The following is a 24,151-nucleotide window of genomic DNA, read 5'->3' as shown; positions in this document are numbered from 1 at the left end:
TAATGACTGGAATGGAGTCATGGAACGGAGTCAAACATTGTTTTCCATGTGGTTGATGTGTTTGGTACCATTCCATTCATTCCATTCCAGCTATTACAATGAGCCTGTCTTCATATAGCTCCTCCCACCAGCCTCCTCTGACACACACACACACACACACACACACACACACACACACACACACACACACACACACACACACACACACACACACACACACACACACACACACACACACACACACACACACACACACAGTAAGAAAATGAGAAATGACCCATCGAACTCTTTCCGGGTTGTTGAGATGAGTATAATTGATTTGTGGGCGTTCCTAATGACTTTTTCTCTTGGTTATTCTCATTGAATTGGACCACCACAGAGATCAGTAATTACAATCCAGCCTGTGTGTGCTGCTGTGCATGCTAAAGCATTATAACCAGCAGGTAGGAAACCACTGATGAAGGTATTCCCCACCAGAGATCAAAGCAAAATCAGAGATGAATCACCTGGTGCATCCCAAACGGCAGCCAGCGCCCATCCGATGAATCTCCTGCACTTAGCCGACCTTTTAAAAGCTTTATGAAAAGACCACCTATTGAGAGTGAGAGGACCTTTCTAATAACGGCCTAATACTCCACCAGGGGTTTCTACCTGATCCAGACAGAGTGATACTGACACACCATCAAAACAAAGCAGAACGAGCACATCCTCAAAGATCCTCCATCCTTCTATTAATATGGATAACGGACTATAATCTCTCTGGGGGAAATGTAGAATATATTTCTTTGAAATCAGATAAAAAGCTTTCCAAGATACAGCAGACGTGTATCTCTTAATCCTCCTTAAAAACCAGAGGAGCTTTCATTCAAACAAACAGGGGTAGAGGGTCACACACACACACACACACACACACACACACACACACACACACACACACACACACACACACACACACACACACACACACACACACACACACACACACACATACACACACACACACACACACACACACACACACACACACACACACACACACACACACACACACACGCACACACACTACGGGTATGGAGGCTAAGAGGAGGAGTTAAAATTAGACATGTTCCCAGTGTGTGAGTTTAATGGAGTTCTCAGGCTACTGAAGTGGTGTGTGTGTGTGTGTGTGTGTGTGTGGGGGGGGGGGGGGGGGGGTGTTTGTGTGAGAGAAAGAGGGAACAGTGTTTTCTTGGCTGAGGCCAGCAGGATGGTTGGTACTGATTCAGTCATGAGGGTACAGAGAGGGTCAGTAGCCTACATGAGGGTAAAGGGAGTTATGGTGTGTGTGTGTATGTGTGTGTAACAGGGTTGATTATGCTTCCACTTGTCACTTCAGAAATATGTATTGAATATTTATGTACAATAGTACTTTTTGGTTCAGTCAGATGTCAATAAGGTGTTATGTCATTGGCTACAGGTGCAGATAGGGGGAGATCCATAGATACTCTAATGAAATCCTTCCTTGGTCTACCACTGGAGAAACCAACATCTTGACCGTTAGACCAAGATGAAATTTGCTTGGGCCGACACTGATTTTGAAATCGCAGGACTACATCATCACGTGACCATGAGCAACCATGACCGACTCATATCAGCTACGTGTGTTTGTGTCAGAATCAGGTTTCCGTTTAATTAGGGTAGCAGTCATAACACATTGCTGTCAGTGCCCAGGGTAAGACATGGTCATCTATGATCATTTAATAACACTGTTATAATGAAGCATTATGGAAAGGCCGATCATGGCAACTGGCATAATAATGAATAGCCATGAACCAGAGGCCTATGTAGGAGACAGCGAGCAAGTGTTGTCTGCAAACAATAGTCTGCTCAATCAGTGATCTTAATCAGGAGAAATCAATCATTCATTGATAAGGAAACATGGTCACTGTGTAGCCTAGTGTATGTAGGCTATTACATCATTCCACACTGTAGCTTACATCTGCATATTGTCACATGCAACGACCTAAATTAATATTTGCTGCTGTTGGTTGCTTTATGTCTGTCGGCGTAATGGGAACGTGATCCATCCATAATTTATTACCAATATACGTTTTATTTGACCTTATTAACGAGAACAGAACTGTCTGAAACGTTTACCTACATCATTTGTGGAAAACGGCGGAATAAAACAACCGTTAAGTGATCGCTCCCGTTTTTTTTAGGTGACCTAAATAACGTGATATTGTTTTTATGCACTCATCTGTCTGGGTGATATTTCTGCAGAAAGCCACGTCTGTCCACCGTGTAGGAGTGGACGCAAAAATCAGACGATGCTGCTACTGATGATGCGAGCGCAGTTCTAATGGAAGGAATGAATTCGCTTCAGAACGGCAGCGTTCTCCATTGGATCATTTCACAAATCTCACCAGGAGAAAATCAATGACCGGACAACACAAGACATCCCATAACAGGACGCGTCTAAAAAACTGACTGAACACAGCGGAGCCGTAGATAGGGGTAAGTAATGCGGAGAGGTCTCAGAAAGCCTAATATTTATTTAATTTGACTCGGTCTGGTGATAATATTCACGCATTGTCATGTCACATGATTGTGTCATCTGTAAACCGCGCACCTCGAGATATGAAACGGTTACAAATGATACAATGATTAGTATAGGACACCAAGTTTTTTTGCCAACAATAATTGCACATTCCTAAGATCAATGACAAGTGCTTACTTCACATATAGGTCTGATTCGTCGTTGTACCTGCTGGCCGCTTACATCAGTAGGCTACTGGTTCATTGCGCCTAACAATAGAATTGTAGCCTAGAGGTCAGTTGTAGACTTGCCTATCCAAGGTCCTCCCATGTCCTTGTAGGAGACATGTCAATTCCAAGTATTAACTATATGGACAATGCGTATATATATATTCAGTCACAGAATACAGTTTGTGTGTTCATAAAAAAATATGCGAATATTTACTGAAGCCTTTGCCTATAAAATGTAACCCTCTTAAAAATATGAATCTGTTTTATAAAACCGCACCCTTACGTTGTAGCCTGCTACATACAGTATGCCTACCATTCCTACACATGTACCTTACCCCACCACATGATTGGTGCTGGAACCTAGCGGCAAGGGAAGTTTGCCTCACCAGACTTGGTCAAGTTTTGAAATCCGATAGGGGAGAGCAGTATGGCCAGCCGACGCGCTAAAAGGCTAAAAATAACCACCTCCAATATATGCTGTGTGGTTACTGTCTCCAAAACCCAGGCGACCGAATGAAACCGCGTCAATAAGGACACTTCTCTGAGGTAAGCTACATTGATCTCTATTATTATTGTGTTATGGCCGTGTCTGCTATATTGTGCCATGTGTTCAGCTACAGGGTCATATAACTCATAGGAGAGGTCTGAAAACGACTTTCTTGTGAGAGGTGTTGAGTTCTTATCAGAATAACTGTCGGGAAACTACTTTCCAGCTTCAATTGGACAACTACCTGTATAATATGCAGTTTGTATAAAATCCCTATATAAATATTAAACCTATGAATTTTAACATGGTTTGGCAACATTTCTTTAATTATTTCCTGTGATTGGCTCCATTATGTTGAGAGCCAACAGGACTTTTAGATTGGGCAGGAATAAGATGAGCAGCTCTTGGATGTCAGTAATGCTTCTCTAGACTAAACCGCAACCTTCTCTATCATCAGACCAGATCATTCCTTATCAAGGTGTACCATCATTTCATGTCTTGAAAAACAGAATAAAGCAGAGGTATATTTGTGCAGTAAGATATTCCAGTTTGACTTGTGGTGCCAGTGTTGTGCCTTGAAGAATTGGTGTAGGCAGGTGAATAACAGTGCACTGCTGTTACTGTCAGTGTTGTCAACCATGTCAACAGAAGTTAGTGAGGTCTCTGTTGTCAAGGAAAGGCATTAACACAAATTACATTAGAAAAAGTCAAGTCTTGGGAAATAGTATGGTGCATTCCTCCCTTTAATGATTATTGATCCATGTAAACTCTCTAAGCATTGTTTATTTTTTATTTAACCTTTATTTAACTAGGCAAGCCAGTTAAGAACAAATTATTATTTACAATGACGGCACACCAAAAGGCCTCCTGCGGGGACGGGGGCTGGGATTTAAAAAAAAATATATATATATAAAACAAAATAGGACAAAACACACATCAGACAAGAGAGACGCCACAACACTACATAAAGAGTCTCTATATTGAAAGCACCATATCCGTTGGCTAATGTTATTTGAATCATGAAAAGCACTTTAGTCTTACTAATGTATCCTGTGTTTTTTAAAAGCTGATTCACCTTTAAAAGAGCATTACGGCTAGACCACTTTCATTGTTTACTTCTCCATTGTCCAGCCACTAGACTAGCTGGTGCTCTTGACTTGACTGACAGTTTTGTGGCTTGGATCCTCCCCCCAGGCTTCTCTGGACCAATAAGGTGGCATGGCTGGCTTGTCGTTCTGTGGCAACAATGTGACCAAGAATGCCTACAATGTGGATACGGGGATGTTGAACAATGGCTGCTTCGTGGACGCCCTCAACCTGGTCCCTCACGTCTTCCTGCTCTTCATCACCTTCCCCATCCTCTTCATTGGTACGTGGACCATGCAACGTCCTTTACCTTCATGATGTGTGTGTGTGTGTGTGTGTGTGTGTGTGTGTGTGACCACCTTTAATCCTAGAGATCACACAGAACACTGATCTCTAAAGGTTTAACAGAAACAGGGACAGAATAGGACCAGAGGGGAACACAACGGGATCAGAAGGGGACAGAACAGGCTCAGAAGGGGGCACAATGGGTCAGAAAGGGATAGAATTGCTTTAGCTCTGATGGTCTGTGTTTGTGTTTGTGTGGGTGATAATGTGGGTGTGTGCGTGACAATCCCAAAGCAACATGATTCAAGGATGCCTTTGGTAACAGTCCTTTCATCCCCCACACATGCTTCACCAACAGAAAGCAGTATTAAGATGCTGCACTGTATTCAAGCTACTGTCATCCCCCACATGCTTCACCAACAGAAAGCAGTATTAAGATGCTGCACTATATTCAAGCTACTGTCATCCCCCACACATGCTTCACCAACAGAAAGCAGTATCAAGATGCTGCACTATATTCAAGCTACTGTCATCCCCACACATGCTTCACCAACAGAAAGCAGTATTAAGATGCTGCACTGTATTCAAGCTACTGTCATCCCCCACACATGCTTCACCAACAGAAAGCAGTATCAAGATGCTGCACTATATTCAAGCTACTGTCATCCCCCACACATGCTTCACCAACAGAAAGCAGTATTAAGATGCTGCACTGTATACAAGCTACTTTTCATTCTTTCTAAGCTTTCAGTCTCACCGTTCAGATAAAGCCTTGAAGCAAGCATAACGCCTACTGACCACAGACTGGGTTTAATCAATCCCACTGTTACAGACTCACAGTCCTGTGTAGAAGATAGGAAACTCTGTGTAAAGCCCTATGATTGATCTTGTGTCAGACATTCAGCACTGGTCTGTATGTGGGGCGGCAGGTAGCCTGGTGGTTAGAGCGTTGGACTAGTAACCGAAAAGCTGCTATATCGATTCCCCCGAGCTGACAAGGTAAAAATCTGTCGTTCTGTCCCTGAACAAGGCAGTTAACCCACTGTTCCTAGGCCGTCATTGAAAATAAGAATTTGTTCTTAACTGACTTGACTAGTCAAATAAAAAAAAATGTTTTTCATTGATCTGCTGGCTGTCAGTCTCATTTTCACCAGTCAACATAAAGCAGCTTTCCCCAGACCACAGAACAGCTGGTTAGACTCCTGGCTCTGGCCCAGACTTTATCTAACTGATTAGGAGGACTGTGGGACTGTGGGATTGTGGTCTCTAAATTGTTGTGGGACTGTGAGAAAACATAGAAAACACATTTTCTTGAAGAACAGGTCAGATGCAAAATTTGGTAACAGAATGACGGCACCGACAACACAAGCCATTATTCTGTTACCAAACTTTGCATCTGCCCTGTTGTAAATGGGTTCTTGTAAAATGTTCAGTGGAAGTTGTTAAAAGTAGTCCTTGTGCATATAAGGGTATGGTTTGTTCAACTTGGCAATCATTGTTTTTTGTTTGACATACATTTTAAAGTGAAAAATCTGACTCTCAGCATCACTCTCTTATCGTGTAATTTCCCCAATCACATCAATTTGGCTAGCTAACAGCTAACAGCTAACTTTACGTGGATAAATTAGCTAGGTAATTATCTCTGAATATTGTTTGATTTGCTTGCCAGATGTAGCGATGAGTGTCAGACAGATAACTTCACCAGGACGATTTTAGACTCAAAATATAGGCTACTTGCCGATTTCAAGCTCTTTCCAAAAGCCTTCTCTGATGAAGCAAGCTAAAACACACGTCGTTTCCTTAGCTAGTTAGCTACATGCCGAATCGATATGCTACCCTCACGTACTGTAGCCTATCTGAAATGACATCAGCTATGTTTACTGATGGTGAGAAGCATTCAGTTACTGGCTGTGTAACTATAATATGGAGCTAAATGTGCACATTTTCTTTGCATGGAATAATCTAAAATTAATAGGTGATCCTATTACAACCAAATTTAGTTGGTAACATTTAGTTGGCAAATCCTTGAAAATGGCACGCAGTTGTCAATGTTTTTAGCGGAGTGGGGGCCTCCCTGCCCCCCAGCAGACAAATCCAACGTTCTGCACCTTAACGCAACGTTTATTGATAACAATCTATTGTTGTGTTGTTCTAGAAGGCCTACTCTGGGGAAACTGACTGGGTGTGTCTGTTGCTCATCTGCTTAATGGGAATGGCTCTGACTAGCAGCCCAGTCCCTGAGGAAAACATTAACTGATGCTTCCTGGTCAAATCTTTGTGTGTGTGTTTTTCATTTCAAATCAAATCAAATTTTATTGGTCACATACACATGGTTAGCAGATGTTAATGCGAGTGTAGTGAAATGCTTGTGCTTCTAGTTCAGACCGTGCAGTAATATCTAACAAGTAACATAACAATTTAACAACAACTACCTTATACACACAAGTGTAAAGGAATGAATAAGAATATGTACATATAAATATATGGATGAGCGATAGCCGAACGGCATAGGCTAGATGCAGTAGATGGTATAGAGTAGAGTATATACATATGAGATGAGTAATGTAGGGTATGTAAACATTATATAAAGTGGCACTGTTTAAAGTGACTAGTGATACATTTATTATATCCAATTTTTTATTATTAAAGTGGCTAGAGATGAGTCAGTATGTTGGCAGCAGTCACTCAATGTTAGTGATGTCTGTGTAACAGTCTGATGGCCTTGAGATAGAAGCTGTTTTTCAGTTTCTCGGTCCCTGCTTTGATGCACCTGTACTGACCTCGCCTTCTGGATGATAGCGGGGTGAACAGGCAGTGGCTCGGGTGGTTGTTGTCCTTGATGATCTTTTTGGCCTTCCTGTGACATCGGGGGGTGTAAGTGTCCTGGAGGGCAGGTAGTTTGCCCCCGGTGATGCGTTGTGCAGACCTCACTACCCTCTGGAGAGCCCTACGGTTGTGGGCGGAGCAGTTGCCGTACCAGGCGGTGATACAGCCCGACAGGATGCTCTCAATTATGCATCTGTAAAAGTTTGTGAGTGTTTTAGGTGACAAGCCAAATTTCTTCAGCCTCCTGAGGTTGAAGAGGCGCTGTTTCTCTGTTACTGTATGTTCTGAGTGTTTGCTTTGACCATTATATTTAAAGATGTACAAACAGTTAACGTTGACCATTAGACTTAAAGGTTTACAAACAGTTAAAGTTGACCATTAGTCTTAAAGGTTTACAAACAGTTAACGTTGACCATTAGATTTAAAGATGTACAAACAGTTAACGTTGACCATTAGTCTTAAAGGTTTACAAACAGTTAAAGTTGACCATTAGACTTAAAGGTTTACAAACAGTTAAAGTTGACCATTAGACTTAAAGGTTTACAAACAGTTAAAGTTGACCATTAGACTTAAAGGTTTACAAACAGTTAACGTTGACCATTAGTCTTAAAGATGTACAAACAGTTAACGTTGACCATTAGACTTAAAGGAATACAAACAGTTGACCATTGAGGGCACTTGCCAAAGTTGCCTGCATTATCCAAGAGTCACCCAGAACATCCATGACTTTCATCGTTTGTCAGGAAAACCTTAATAATGCAGAGTGCTTTAGAATGAACTGCTGTGTTTATCTGTTGACGTCATCTGTTACTGATCACAGATTGCATGACAAATACAGTTATCATTAATGTAATCCTTTGGATTACTCAAAATGAGTAACGTCATTACTTGGATTACTTGTGGATTACGTTACTGCCCAACCCTGTGTGTTTGCATGTTCGTGCATGCGTTCTTACGCTTGTGTGCTTATGTTCCTGCTTATCTGAGTGTGTGTGTTCTCCTAGGCTGGGGCAGTCAGAGCTCTACGGTTCAGATCTACCATAACACCTGGCCCCACTTCCCTCCCCCTAGGCTGGGGCAGTCAGAGCTCTACGGTTCAGATCTACCATAACACCTGGCTCCACTTCCCTCCCCCTAGGCTGGGGCAGTCAGAGCTCTACGGTTCAGATCCACCATAACACCTGGCTCCACTTCCCTCCCCCTAGGCTGGGGCAGTCAGAGCTCTACGGTTCAGATCCACCATAACACCTGGCCCCACTTCCCTCCCTCTAGGCTGGGGCAGTCAGAGCTCTAAGGTTCAGATCCACCATAACACCTGGCTCCACTTCCCTCCCCCTAGGCTGGGGCAGTCAGAGCTCTAAGGTTCAGATCCACCATAACACCTGGCCCCACTTCCCTCCCTCTAGGCTGGGGCAGTCAGAGCTCTAAGGTTCAGATCTACCATAACACCTGGCCCCACTTCCCTCCCCCTAGGCTGGGGCAGTCAGAGCTCTACGGTTCAGATCTACCATAACACCTGGCCCCACTTCCCTCCCCCTAGGCTGGGGCAGTCAGAGCTCTAAGGTTCAGATCCACCATAACACCTGGCCCCACTTCCCTCCCTCTAGGCTGGGGCAGTCAGAGCTCTAAGGTTCAAATCCACCATAACACCTGGCTCCACTTCCCTGGACACAACCTGCGCTGGATCCTCACATTCACTCTGCTGTTTGTCCACGTCTGTGAGATCGCTGAGGGAATCGTCTCCAACAAGTAAGAACCCCCCTGAAACTACTTCCTGTTACCAAAGAGGTAGTCTACTGTGAAAACATTTGTAGCTGGTCAGAAGCCAGTGTTCACATGAGATTTTGTTCTGCGTTGCTGAGATTACAGAAGAAGTGCTATTCCTCTCTGTCGTTGTATCCTAAAATTAATGGCTCCCAAGTTTCTGGTGCAAGTGAACTATTGAATTTCCTTGCTTCCCTCCAGACCAATGTTTATAGAAAAATGAAACCACTGTCCCTCAAAATAACCCCACTCCCCCGTTTACCCAGACTGCAACCAATAAGATCCTCCAAAATGCTGCAGTAACACAAAGCTATGATCGGAGCCATCGTCTGATGCATCACAAACCCTGCATCTAAACCTGTTGAATGCACCACGTGCTGATTTAGTGGCTGAAGCTAGCAGCTTCCTTCCATGAACAGTTTCAGTGTCGCCCAACATTTGATACAAATATATTTCAATTTTGTGAGGGGGGGACAACAAATTAAGAGTACAGATTATTGTATGGTACAATATACAAACGTTTTTGAGAAGGATCATTTGAAAATAAAATTGTATTGAGTAAATGTATTTATTGGTTTCTTTTAATTTGAAAAGAAGGTTATTTGTTGATGTAAAAATCGAAATGTACTGATTTTCAGTGTCATTAGATTTGGGGTGGGGTTGTGATAAATTATTGCGAAAAATGGGGTCCCCAGAAATCCTGGTGAAAAAGTTTGAATGCCACTGGGTTAACTGTATGAGACTGAATACAATGTCAACCTACAAACCAGAGATACGTTGCAAAGTGACTTTGTTTCTTTGGATATTGATGCAATCTCCTGTCTCTCTATCCTTTCAGACAGATGGACACCAACCACCTCCACCTCTTCATGCCAGCGTTTATGGGGTTCATAGCAGCCACTACATCTGTGGTGTACTACCACAACATAGAAACATCCAACTTCCCCAAACTACTGCTGGGTGAGTCAAAATGATACCGTCAGTGCATTCATTACTCCAAATTCTGAATTAGAGCTGAATTAGCCTCCCTTTGGTGCAGTAGTTTAGAGGCTGGCAGATGGCCCAAACACAGTTAGCTACACATGAACCGTTCTGCTGTACATAATAAAGTATACTTGTGACACATCTCTGGGAAAAGTAGTGCACGAAGTGACCAACCTCCCTCTTCCTCAGCTCTGTTTATCTACTGGGTTCTGGCGTTCATCACCAAGTCCATCAAGCTGTGGAAGTTTGCAGAGTACGGTGTTGGAGTGCTGCACCTGAGGTTCTGTATCACAGCCCTGCTGGTCGTTCTGTACGGACTCCTCATGGCTGTAGAGATCAACGTCATCAGGGTCAGGGTGAGTTAGAGTACTGGTGGACTGACTGCTTCCTGGGTCAGGGGTCATACAGGCTCTATATAAAGAGAAGAAGGAAGAGGAGGATGTGATGTGGTGTACTGATGTGATCTGATAGCAGATGCTTGGTCTTTATTTCAGCTCCTGTTGGCTTTTTACTTTTTTACCTGGTGTGTGTGTGTGTGTGTCTTTCTCTGTCTTTGTGTCCTGGTGTGTGTGTGTGTGTCTTTCTCTGTCTTTGTGTCCTGGTGTGTGTGTGTGTGTCTTTCTCTGTCATTGTGTCCTGGTGTCCGTGCAGAGGTACGTGTTCTTCGCCAACCCCCAGAAGGTAAAGCCTCCAGAGGACCTTCAGGACCTGGGAGTGAGGTTCCTCCAGCCCTTCGTCAACCTCCTCTCCAAGGCCACATACTGGTGGATGAACCCCCTGATTATAGGTTTGTTTCCTACGTTCCTTCCTTCCAGGTGTTTTTCCTGGCCACTGTTCTTCCGCTTCTGCAATGATTGCTCTTTGGGGTTTAGGCTGGGTATCTGTAAAGTACTTTGTGACAGCTGCTGATGTAAAAAAAGGACTTTGATTGATGTACAATTATTTTGATGGATTGATGGCTTGATCACAGGAGCCCATAAAAGACCCATTGAGCTGAAGAAGATAGGCAAGCTCCCCATCGCCATGAGAGCCCTCACCAACTACCTGAAGCTCAAAGACGCCTACGAGGATCAGAGGGTGAGTGGAGGAGGGAGCGACAGAGTTTCATTTTCTACTTCTGACAGTGACATACCATTCAATGGATCCCCAGTGCAGTGACATACCATTCAATGGATCCCCAGTGCAGTGACATACCATTCAATGGATCCCCAGTGCAATGACATACAATTCAATGGATCCCCAGTGCAGTGACATACCATTCAATGGATCCCCAGTAATGCTGAGCGATTAACCGACATTCGTTTTTTTAAACAACTAATTGCTTGACGTCCGTTAAAAAATTTGAATTTCATTTAGTTCGTTTTTTTTTTCTCTGTGAGTTCGATGTGCAGTTTCTGTAGAGATAAATCAGATCAAGCCTGAGCTGTGCGATGTAGTAGGGAGTTGTACATTCCAACAGGCCAATTTTCTACACAGTTTAGCGCAGATAACATGGTAATTAACTACAATGATCATAATCTATTGCGCTCCTGCTTAAACATGTCCGGTCTGTGCTGAGCAAACATGGAGACTGAAAGAAGAGAAAACACTATCTAGAGGATAGAAAACAGTTATCCTGATAATACATGATCTAGAGGATAGAAAACAGTTATCCTGATAATACATGATCTAGAGGGATAGAAAACAGTTATCCTGATAATACATGATCTAGAGGATAGAAAACAGTTATCCTGATAATACATGATCTAGACTAGAGGATAGAAAACAGTTATCCTGATAATACATGATCTAGAGGGATAGAAAACATTTATCCTGATAATACATGATCTAGAGGGATAGAAAACAGTTATCCTGATAATACATGATCTAGAGGATAGAAAACAGTTATCCTGATAATACATGATCTAGAGGGATAGAAAACAGTTATCCTGATAATACATGATCTAGAGGATAGAAAACAGTTATCCTGATAATACAATGGATCACCCGTGCAGTGACATACCATTCAATGGATCACCCGTTTAGTAACATACCATTCAATGGATCATCCATGCAGTGACATACCATTTAATGGATCACCCATGCAGTGACATACCATTCAATGGATCACCCGTTTAGTGACATACCATTCAATGGATCACCCGTTTAGTGACATACCATTCAATGGATCACCCATGCAGTGACATACCATTCAATGGATCACCCGTTTAGTGACATACCATTCAATGGATCACCCGTTTAGTGACATACCATTCAATGGATCACCCGTTTAGTGACATACCATTCAATGGATCACCCATGCAGTGACATACCATTCAATGGATCACCCGTTTAGTGACATACCATTCAATGGATCACCCGTTTAGTGACATACCATTCAATGGATCACCCGTTTAGTGACATACCATTCAATGGATCACCCATGCAGTGACATACCATTCAATGGATCACCCGTTTAGTGACATACCATTCAATGGATCACCCATGCAGTGACATACCATTCAATGGATCACCCGTTTAGTGACATACCATTCAATGGATCACCCGTTTAGTGACATACCATTCAATGGATCACCCGTGCAGTGACATACCATTCAATGGATCACCCGTTTAGTGACATACCATTCAATGGATCACCCGTTTAGTGACATACCATTCAATGGATCCCTGCTTTGATTTAATTAGAACATTCTGATCAGATTCTCTACAGTTAAAACGTTGTGTGTTAGATATATTACACTTGTATCCTATACACATGTCAAGCCCAGGATAGGTTTGAATATATCTCTAAAGACGGTCCTTTATAATGTAGTCTCGCGAACCAGACTCTGTAATCAGGTAGTCTCATCTTCACTCTGAGATTCATTGTAGTGGAACTCTCCTGTGTAATTGTAACCCTTCCATCCCTGTCCCCTCCCCCTCCTAGCAGAATGCCGAGGACCCAGAGAAGGCTCCATCCATCTGGCGTTCTATGTACCGGGCGTTTGGCCGACCCATCCTCCTCAGCAGTACCTTCCGTTACCTGGCGGATCTGCTGGGCTTCGCCGGGCCGCTCTGCATCTATGGCATCGTCGAACATCTCAACAAAAAGCCCGTCAAGGAAGGGAGTGTGGTGTGTAATTACTGTTTCCATCGGCCCATAACTCTGCTCCTGGTACCATAATTTCTGTTCCCATTGGCCCATAACTCTGCTCCTGGTACCATAATTACTGTTCCCATCGGCCCATAACTCTGCTCCTGGTACCATAATTACTGTTCCCATCGGCCCATAACTCTGCTCCTGGTACCATAATTACTGTTCCCATCGGCCCATAACTCTGCTCCTGGTACCATAATTACTGTTCCCATCGGCCCATAACTCTGCTCCTGGTACCATAGTTACTGTTCCCATCAGCCCATAACTCTGCTCCTGGTACCATAATTACTGTTCATCCCTCCTATGTTCTTATGTCCCGTCCATTACGGCTCATTCAAGTGATTCAATTTGACACAGCTGTCACGTTCCTGACCTGTTTTCTCTTGTTTTGTATGTGTTTATTGGTCAGGGCGTGAGTTTTGGGTGGGCAGTCTATGTTTTCTATTTCTATGTTGGGATTTTGTGTTCGGCCTGGTATGATTCTCAATCAGAGACAGGTGTCTATCGTTGTCCCTGATTGAGAATCATACTAAGGCAGCCTGGGTTTCACTTGTGTTTTGTGGGTGTTTGTTCCTGTGTCAGCGTTTGGGCCACACAGGACTGTGTCAGGTTAGTCACGTTTGTTGTTTTGTTAATTTGTAGTGTTTGTTGGTTTGCCATTAAATCATGAATACTTACCAATCCGCATCTTGGTCCGATCCATGCTCCTCCTCGTCTGAGGAGGAGAACGACATTGACAGCCGTTACAGAAACACCCACCAAACCAGGACCAAGCGGATTGGAGAAGGACGGCAAGAACAAAAGCAATGGAGAGAAGAGGAATGGACATGGGAGGAGATCCTGGACGGCAAAGGACCCTGGACTCAGCCAGGGGAATATCGCCGTCCCAAAGCGGAGCTGGAGGCAGCGAAAGCGGAGAGGAGGTTTTATGAGGCAAAAGCAAGGCAGAGCGGCTGGAAGCCCGAGAGGCTCACCCAAAAATTTCTTGGGGGGGGGCTAAAGGGGAGTGTGGCGAAGCCGGGTTGGATACCTGAGCCAACTCCCCGGGCTTACCGTGGAGTGAGAGGGCGTCGTACTGGTCAGACACCGTGTTATGCGGTAAAGCGCACGGTGTCCCCAGTACGCGTGCTTAGCCCAGTGCGGGCTATTCCACCTTGCCGCACTGGTAGGGCTAGGTTGGGCATCGAGCCGGATGCCATGAAGCCGGCCCAACGTATCTGGCCTCCAGTACGTCTCCTCGGGCCGGCGTACATGGCACCAGCCTTACAGGTGGTGTCCCCGGTTCGCCTGCATAGCCCAGTGCGGGCTATTCCACCTCGTCGCACTGGCAGGGCTACGGGGACCATTCAACCTGGTAGGGTTGGGGAGGCTCGGTGCTCAAGAGCGCGTGTCCTCCTTCACGGTCCGGTATATCCGGCGCCACCTTCCCACCCCAGCCCAGTACCATCAGTGCCGACACCACGCACCAGGCTTCCAGTGCGTTTCCAGAGCCCTGTTCCTCCTCCACGCACTCTCCCTGTGGTGCGTGTCTCCAGCCCAGTGCCTCCAGTTCCGGCACCACGCACCAGGCCTACTGTGCGCCTCAGCAGGTCAGAGTCGGCCGTCTGCCCAACGCCGCCTGCGCTGCTTGCCTGCTCAGCGCTGCCCGAACTGTCTGCCTTCCCAGCGCTGTCTGAACTGCCTGCCTGCCCAGCGTGGTCTGAACTGTCTGCCTGCCCAGCGCTGCCCGTCTGTCCCGAGCCTTCAGAGCCGTCCAGCCAGGACCAGCCAGTGCCGCCCAGCCAGGACCAGCCAGAGCCGTCCAGCCAGGACCAGCCAGAGCCGTCCAGCCAGGACCAGCCAGAGCCGTCCAGCCAGGACCAGCCAGAGCCGTCCAGCCAGGACCAGCCAGAGCCGTCCAGCCAGGACCAGCCAGAGCCGTCCAGCCAGGAGCTGCCAGCCAGTCAGGAGCTGCCGGAGCCAGCCAGCCAGGATCCGCCAGAGCCTTCCGCCAGCCAGGATCCACCAGAGCCTTCCGCCAGCCAGGATCCACCAGAGCCAGCCGCCAGCCAGGATCCGCCAGAGCCAGCCGCCAGCCAGGATCCGCCAGAGCCAGCCGCCAGCCAGGATCCGCCAGAGCCAGCCGCCAGCCAGGATCCGCCAGAGCCAGCCGCCAGCCAGGATCCGCCAGAGCCAGCCGCCAGCCAGGATCCGCCAGAGCCAGCCGCCAGCCAGGATCCGCCAGAGCCAGCCGCCAGCCAGGACCTGCCAGAGCCGTCCAGCCAGGACCTGCCAGAGTCCCTCAGCCAGGACCTGCCAGAGTCCCTCAGCCAGGACCTGCCAGAGTCCCTCAGCCAGGACCTGCCAGAGTCCCTCAGCCAGGACCTGCCAGAGTCCCTCAGCCAGGACCTGCCAGAGTCCCTCAGCCCGGAGCTGCCGTCCCTCAGCCCGGAGCTGCTGCCCCTTATCCCGGAGCTGCTGCCCCTTATCCCGGTGCTGCCCCTTATCCCGATGCTGCCCCTTCATTTAGGTGGGTTTAGTTGGAGGGTGGTCATTGGGAGGGGGATACGGAAGCGGGGAGTGACTATGGTGGGGTGGGGACCTCGCCCAGAGCCTGAGCCACCACCGTGGTCAGATGCCCACCCAGACCCTCCCCTAGACTTTGTACTGGTGCGCCCGGAGTTCGCACCTTAAGGGGGGGGTTATGTCACGTTCCTGACCTGTTTTCTCTTGTTTTGTATGTGTTTATTGGTCAGGGCGTGAGTTTTGGGTGGGCAGTCTATGTTTTCTATTTCTATGTTGGGATTTTGTGTTCGGCCTGGTATGATTCTCAATCAGAGACAGGTGTCTATCGTTGTCCCTGATTGAGAATCATACTAAGGCAGCCTGGGTTTCACTTGTGTTTTGTGGGTGTTTGTTCCTGTGTCAGCGTTTGGGCCACACAGGACTGTGTCAGGTTAGTCACGTTTGTTGTTTTGTTAATTTGTAGTGTTTGTTGGTTTGCCATTAAATCATGAATACTCACCAATCCGCATCTTGGTCCGATCCATGCTCCTCCTCGTCTGAGGAGGAGAACGACATTGACAGCCGTTACAACAGCAGACGTCTTGTTTGTGTGACACAGTCCTCCATGTTGTTGTGACTGTTGGCTAGTTAGCTCCATAGAGATAAATAGTTTATTATATAGTTAGCTCACTGTCTGACGCTGTGGGTTGTGTCATCGACATCGTACCGCCATGAGGGCGCAGCAGGGCGGTCTGCTCGTCTTCTCATGATGACTCACTTCCTCTGTGATGTCACGAGGCGTCGACAGCGCCATTGTTCCCAACCCTGTCCCTGTCCCAGCCACCACGTCACCCCCATTAGACCAATTATATTATAGACACAAATGATCACACAGCATATTTCACACCCTCACACACACACAGATACAGAAACACGCTCACACACACACGCACACGCACACGCACACACACGAACACACACACACACACACACACACACACACACACACTTTGCTTAACTAACTGTTAAAGGTGCACCAGAAATCCATTTAGGACACAGAAATAAACTATCCTGGGACCTGTGGGAGTCAGCAGCATCATGTTAGAGGACTGAACTGATGAACTAGTAGAGCATCATGTTAGAGGACTGAACTGATGAACTAGTAGAGCATCATGTTAGAGGACTGAACTGATGAACTGAAGTAGAGCATCATGTTAGAGGACTGAACTGATGAACTAAAGTAGAGCATCATGTTAGAGGACTGAACTGATGAACTGAAGTAGAGCATCATGTTAGAGGACTGAACTGATGAACTAGTAGAGCATCATGTTAGAGGACTGAACTGATGAACTAAAGTAGAGCATCATGTTAGAGGACTGAACTGATGAACTAGTAGAGCATCATGTTAGAGGACTGAACTGATGAACTAGTAGAGCATCATGTTAGAGGACTGAACTGATGAACTAGTAGAGCATCATGTTAGAGGACTGAACTGATGAACTAGTAGAGCATCATGTTAGAGGACTGAACTGATGAACTAGTAGAGCATCATGTTAGAGGACTGAACTGATGAACTAGTAGAGCATCATGTTAGAGGACTGAACTGATGAACTGAAGTAGAGCATCATGTTAGAGGACTGAACTGATGAACTAAAGTAGAGCATCATGTTAGAGGACTGAACTGATGAACTGAAGTAGAGCATCATGTTAGAGGACTGAACTGATGAACTAAAGTAGAGCATCATGTTAGAGGACTGAACTGATGAACTAGTAGAGCATCATGTTAGAGGACTGAATTGATGAACTAGTAGAGCATCATGTTAGAGGACTGAACTGATGAACTGAAGTAGAGCATCATGTTAGAGGACTGAACTGATGAACTAGTAGAGCATCATGTTAGAGGACTGAACTGATGAACTAGTAGAGCATCATGTTAGAGGACTGAACTGATGAACTAGTAGAGCATCATGTTAGAGGACTGAACTGATGAACTAGTAGAGCATCATGTTAGAGGACTGAACTGATGAACTAGTAGAGCATCATGTTAGAGGACTGAACTGATGAACTAGTAGAGCATCATGTTAGAGGACTGAACTGATGAACTAGTAGAGCATCATGTTAGAGGACTGAACTGATGAACTAGTAGAGCATCATGTTAGAGGACTGAACTGATGAACTAGTAGAGCATCATGTTAGAGGACTGAACTGATGAACTAGTAGAGCATCATGTTAGAGGACTGAACTGATGAACTAGTAGAGCATCATGTTAGAGGACTGAACTGATGAACTAGTAGAGCATCATGTTAGAGGACTGAACTGATGAACTAGTAGAGCATCATGTTAGAGGACTGAACTGATGAACTAGTAGAGCATCATGTTAGAGGACTGAACTGATGAACTAGTAGAGCATCATGTTAGAGGACTGAACTGATGAACTAGTAGAGCATCATGTTAGAGGACTGAACTGATGAACTAGTAGAGCATCATGTTAGAGGACTGAACTGATGAACTAAAGTAGAGCATCATGTTAGAGGACTGAACTGATGAACTAAAGTAGAGCATCATGTTAGAGGACTGAACTGATGAACTGAAGTAGAGCATCATGTCAGAGGACTGAACTGAGGAACGTCTCTCTAAAGTAGAGCATCATGGTAGAGGACTGAACAGAGGAACGTCTCTCTAAAGTAGAGCATCATGTCAGAGGACTGAACAGAGGAACGTCTCTCTAAAGTAGAGCATCATGTCAGAGGACTGAACAGAGGAACGTCTCTCTAAAGTAGAGCATCATGTCAGAGGACTGAACAGAGGAACGTCTCTCTAAAGTAGAGCATCATGTCAGAGGGCTGAACAGAGGAACGTCTCTCTAAAGTAGAGCATCATGTCAGAGGGCTGAACAGAGGAACGTCTCTCTAAAGTAGAGCATCATGTCAGAGGGCTGAACAGAGGAACGTCTCTCTAAAGTAGAGCATCATGTCAGAGGACTGAACAGAGGAACGTCTCTCTAAAGTAGAGCATCATGTTAGAGGACTGAACAGAGGAACGTCTCTCTAAAGTAGAGCATCATGTTAGAGGGCTGAACAGAGGAACGTCTCTCTAAAGTAGAGCATCATGTCAGAGGACTGAACAGAGGAACGTCTCTCTAAAGTAGAGCATCATGTCAGAGGACTGAACTGAGGAACGTCTCTCTAAAGTAGAGCATCATGTCAGAGGGCTGAACTGAGGAACGTCTCTCTAAAGTAGAGCATCATGTCAGAGGACTGAACAGAGGAACGTCTCTCTAAAGTAGAGCATCATGTTAGAGGGCTGAACAGAGGAACGTCTCTCTAAAGTAGAGCATCATGTCAGAGGACTGAACAGAGGAACGTCTCTCTAAAGTAGAGCATCATGTTAGAGGGCTGAACAGAGGAACGTCTCTCTAAAGTAGAGCATCATGGTAGAGGGCTGAACAGAGGAACGTCTCTCTAAAGTAGAGCATCATGTCAGAGGGCTGAACAGAGGAACGTCTCTCTAAAGTAGAGCATCATGTCAGAGGGCTGAACAGAGGAACGTCTCTCTAAAGTAGAGCATCATGTCAGAGGACTGAACAGAGGAACGTCTCTCTAAAGTAGAGCATCATGTTAGAGGGCTGAACAGAGGAACGTCTCTCTAAAGTAGAGCATCATGTTAGAGGGCTGAACAGAGGAACGTCTCTCTAAAGTAGAGCATCATGTCAGAGGACTGAACAGAGGAACGTCTCTCTAAAGTAGAGCATCATGTTAGAGGGCTGAACAGAGGAACGTCTCTCTAAAGTAGAGCATCATGTCAGAGGGCTGAACAGAGGAACGTCTCTAAAGTAGAGCATCATGGTAGAGGGCTGAACAGAGGAACGTCTCTCTAAAGTAGAGCATCATGTTAGAGGGCTGAACAGAGGAACGTCTCTCTAAAGTAGAGCATCATGTTAGAGGGCTGAACAGAGGAACGTCTCTCTAAAGTAGAGCATCATGTCAGAGGGCTGAACAGAGGAACGTCTCTCTAAAGTAGAGCATCATGTCAGAGGACTGAACAGAGGAACGTCTCTCTAAAGTAGAGCATCATGTCAGAGGGCTGAACTGAGGAACGTCTCTCTAAAGTAGAGCATCATGTCAGAGGGCTGAACAGAGGAACAGAGAGTTTAGGCTGAAGTACTGCAGGCGTGCATTTCTGAGTGACATGGAAAATTCCTCACTCATCTCACACTCTCTCACTCTCTGTCCTTCTGTGTGTGACGGGGCCTGGGTAGTGACGGGGTCTGGGTAGTGACGGGGTCTGGGTAGTGTCAGGTCTTGCTTTTTACCGTCCCCTACATCTGCTCTAACCTACTGTGTGTGTGTGTGTGTGTGTGTGTGTGTGTGTGTGTGTGTGTGTGTGTGTGTGTGTGTGTGTGTGTGTGTGTGTGTGTGTGTGTGTGTGTGTGTGTGTGACTGTCTATCAGGTCCCCTATTTCGAGGTCTACTTTATGTCGTCCAACGAGCTGCTCCAGAATACGTCAGTGCTGGCTGTTCTGCTGTTCCTGGCCCTGGTGCTACAGCGGACCTTCCTACAGGCCTCCTACTATGTCACCATAGAGACCGGCATCAACCTCCGTGGAGCCCTGCTGGTGACTGACTGGAGGATTCTGGGATTTGTAGGATACTGCGGCACCGATTCTCCATCCTTTACCCAAAGTGTTCACTTGTTCAGTCTCTGTCATAGATTTAAAAGCATTAGATTGGTGTAGTCATTGGCTGACGGGAGTTTCTGCCATTGTTCAATTCATGACGGGGAGTGGGGAGGTGCAAAATAAAGTGGAGAATCTGGACAGCCGTAGACAGTCACAGAGGTGGAGAATCGGGACAGCCGTAGACAGTCACAGAGGTGGAGAATCGGGACAGCCGTAGACAGTCACAGAGGTGGAGAATCGGGACAGCCGTAGACAGTCACAGAAGTGAATGTACTGTATCTAGTAGGTTGTTAATATCCTCTGTCCTGCCCATTTCCTAGGCGATGATCTACAACAAGATCCTGCGTCTGTCCACCTCTAACATGTCCATGGGAGAGATGACCCTGGGCCAGATCAACAACCTGGTTGCCATAGAAACCAACCAGCTCATGTGGTTCCTCTTCCTGTGTCCCAACCTCTGGGCCATGCCAGTGCAGGTGGCTTTTGACTAGATAGAATTCAGCTTATGTCGAAATGTACTTTTCGTAGCAGGTTAGGAGAATTTACGCAGTAGGTTAGGAGAATTAACGTAGCAGGTTAGGAGAATTAGGTTAAGGTTAGTAAAAGCGTTAGTGTTAGCTAAAATGCAACAACAACAAAAAACTTTTGAGGTCAATTTGACATAAATGCAGGTTGTGCCATGCTGTTAAGATACAATCTATCTGGACATAGTCTCTATGTATGATCCGGCCAACAACATGATCTTAAAGTGGACGCCAAAGCATGATTTTGTCTCAGAATATGGGTTAACAAGTAAGTATTTTTTAAGCCATTATCTGCCAGTACCAATATGACCGTAATATTATGCATTAATAATTTATCCCTAATATATCACTAATACATCCCTAATAACTCCCTAATATATCCCAACTATATCCCTAATAACTCCCTAATACATCTCTAATAACTCCATAATATATCACGAATATATCACTAATAACTCCCTAATATATCCCTAATAACTCCCTAATATATCCCTAATAACTCCATAATATATCACTAATAACTCCCTAATAACTCCCTAATATATCCCTAATAACTCCCTAATACATCCCTAATAACTCCATAATATATCACGAATATATCACTAATAACTCCCTAATAACTCCCTAATATATCCCTAATAACTCCCTAATACATCCCTAATAACTCCATAATATATCCCTAATAACTCCCTAATATATCCCTAATAACTCCCTAATATATCCCTAATAACTCCCTAATACATCCCTAATAACTCCATAATATATCCATAATATATCCCTAATATATCCCTCATAACTCCCTAATATATCACTAATATATCCCTAATAACTCCCTAATACATCCCTAATAACTCCATAATATATCACGAATATATCACTAATACATCCCTAATATATCCCTCATAACTCCCTAATATATCCCTCATAACTCCCTAATATATCCCTCATAACTCCCTAATATATCCCTCATAACTCCCTAATACATCCCTAATAACTCCCTAATATATCCATAATATATCCCTAATATATCACTAATACATCCCTAATATATCCCTAATAACTCCCTAATACATCCCTAATAACTCCATAATATATCACGAATATATCACTAATACATCCCTAATATATCCCTCATAACTCCCTAATACATCCCTAATATATCCCTCATAACTCCCTAATATATCCCTAATAACTCCCTAATATATCCCTCATAACTCCCTAATAACTCCCTAATAACTCCCTAATATATCCCTAATAACTCCCTAATATATCCCTAATATATCCCTCATAACTCCCTAATATATCCCTAATATATCCCTCATAACTCCCTAATAACTCCCTAATAACTCCCTAATATATCCCTAATAACTCCCTAATATATCCCTAATAACTCCCTAATATATCCCTAATAACTCCCTAATAACTCCCTAATATATCCCTCATAACTCCCTAATACATCCCTAATAACTCCCTAATACATCCATAATATATCCCTAATATATCCCTCATAACTCCCTAATATATCCCTAATAACTCCCTAATAACTCCCTAATATATCCCTAATAACTCCCTAATATATCCCTAATAACTCCCTAATAACTCCCTAATAACTCCATAATATATCCCTAATAACTCCCTAATATATCACTAATATATCCCTAATAACTCCCTGAAAACTCCCTAATATATCCCTAATAACTCCCTAATATATCCCTCATAACTCCCTAATACATCCCTAATAACTCCCTAATATATCCCTAATAACTCCCTAATATATCCCTAATAACTCCCTAATAACTCCCTAATATATCCCTAATAACTCCCTAATAACTCCCTAATAACTCCATAATATATCCCTAATAACTCCCTAATATATCCATAATATATCCCTAATAACTCCCTAATATATCACTAATAACTCCCTAATAACTCCATAATATATCCCTAATAACTCCCTAATATATCACTAATAACTCCCTAATAACTCCCTAATAACTCCCTAATATATCCCTAATAACTCCCTAATATATCCCTAATATATCCCTAATAACTCCCTAATAACTCCCTAATATATCCCTAATAACTCCCTAATAACTCCCTAATAACTCCATAATATATCCCTAATAACTCCCTAATATATCACTAATATATCCCTAATAACTCCCTGAAAACTCCCTAATATATCCCTAATAACTCCCTAATATATCCCTCATAACTCCCTAATACATCCCTAATAACTCCCTAATATATCCCTAATAACTCCCTAATATATCCCTAATAACTCCCTAATAACTCCCTAATATATCCCTAATAACTCCCTAATATATCCCTAATAACTCCCTAATATATCCCTAATAACTCCCTAATAACTCCCTAATATATCCCTCATAACTCCCTAATACATCCCTAATAACTCCCTAATACATCCATAATATATCCCTAATATATCCCTCATAACTCCCTAATATATCCCTAATAACTCCCTAATAACTCCCTAATATATCCCTAATAACTCCCTAATAACTCCCTAATAACTCCATAATATATCCCTAATAACTCCCTAATATATCACTAATATATCCCTAATAACTCCCTGAAAACTCCCTAATATATCCCTAATAACTCCCTAATATATCCCTCATAACTCCCTAATACATCCCTAATAACTCCCTAATATATCCCTAATAACTCCCTAATATATCCCTAATAACTCCCTAATATATCCCTCATAACTCCCTCATAACTCCCTAATATATCCCTAATAACTCCCTAATATATCCCTCATAACTCCCTAATATATCCCTCATAACTCCCTAATACATCTCTAATAACTCCCCAATATATCCCTCATGTCTTTGTGTTGTGTTCCTGCTCAGATTGTGATGGGCGTGATCCTGCTGTACTACCTGCTGGGGACCAGTGCTCTGATTGGAGCTTCAGTCATCGTGCTGCTGGCTCCAGTCCAATACCTGATCGCTACCAAGCTGGCTGACACCCAGAAGAGCACCCTGGTGAGTCACCCTCTGTTCACGTTGAGCCACTCAGGTTGAACACTGCCTGCACCAATCCCTTAGATCGTAGTTTCACTGTCACTCTAGATATGAACCTGCAAGCTTTACCATGAATAAATAGCCTACATTTCAGTTATT

The 24,151-nt window shown here is 44.3% G+C and overlaps 1 protein-coding gene across 2 annotated transcripts in view; it reads left to right on the top strand.

Moving 5' to 3' along the window:
• The first annotated feature begins 3,166 nt into the window (after positions 1–3,166).
• LOC120032290 (ATP-binding cassette sub-family C member 9-like) overlaps positions 3,167–24,151 on the top strand; it is a 62,205-nt gene continuing 41,220 nt past the window's right edge. Inside the window, exons 1-11 of one of the 2 annotated variants that reach the window (XM_038978306.1) lie at positions 3,167–3,294; positions 4,430–4,604; positions 9,040–9,181; positions 10,035–10,156; positions 10,370–10,536; positions 10,832–10,967; positions 11,151–11,257; positions 13,107–13,292; positions 20,251–20,415; positions 20,799–20,954; positions 23,879–24,013. In XM_038978306.1, the coding sequence (XP_038834234.1) occupies positions 4,454–4,604; positions 9,040–9,181; positions 10,035–10,156; positions 10,370–10,536; positions 10,832–10,967; positions 11,151–11,257; positions 13,107–13,292; positions 20,251–20,415; positions 20,799–20,954; positions 23,879–24,013 (1,467 nt within the window). In that variant the 5' untranslated portion in view covers positions 3,167–3,294; positions 4,430–4,453. The remainder of the gene's footprint in view (positions 3,295–4,429; positions 4,605–9,039; positions 9,182–10,034; positions 10,157–10,369; positions 10,537–10,831; positions 10,968–11,150; positions 11,258–13,106; positions 13,293–20,250; positions 20,416–20,798; positions 20,955–23,878; positions 24,014–24,151) is intronic. The other variant, XM_038978305.1, reaches the window with a different exon arrangement.

The sequence above is a fragment of the Salvelinus namaycush genome, chromosome 38 (genome assembly GCF_016432855.1).
Source record: "Salvelinus namaycush isolate Seneca chromosome 38, SaNama_1.0, whole genome shotgun sequence".
NCBI lineage: Eukaryota > Metazoa > Chordata > Actinopteri > Salmoniformes > Salmonidae > Salvelinus > Salvelinus namaycush.
This window is presented reverse-complemented; position numbering and strand designations above follow the sequence as displayed.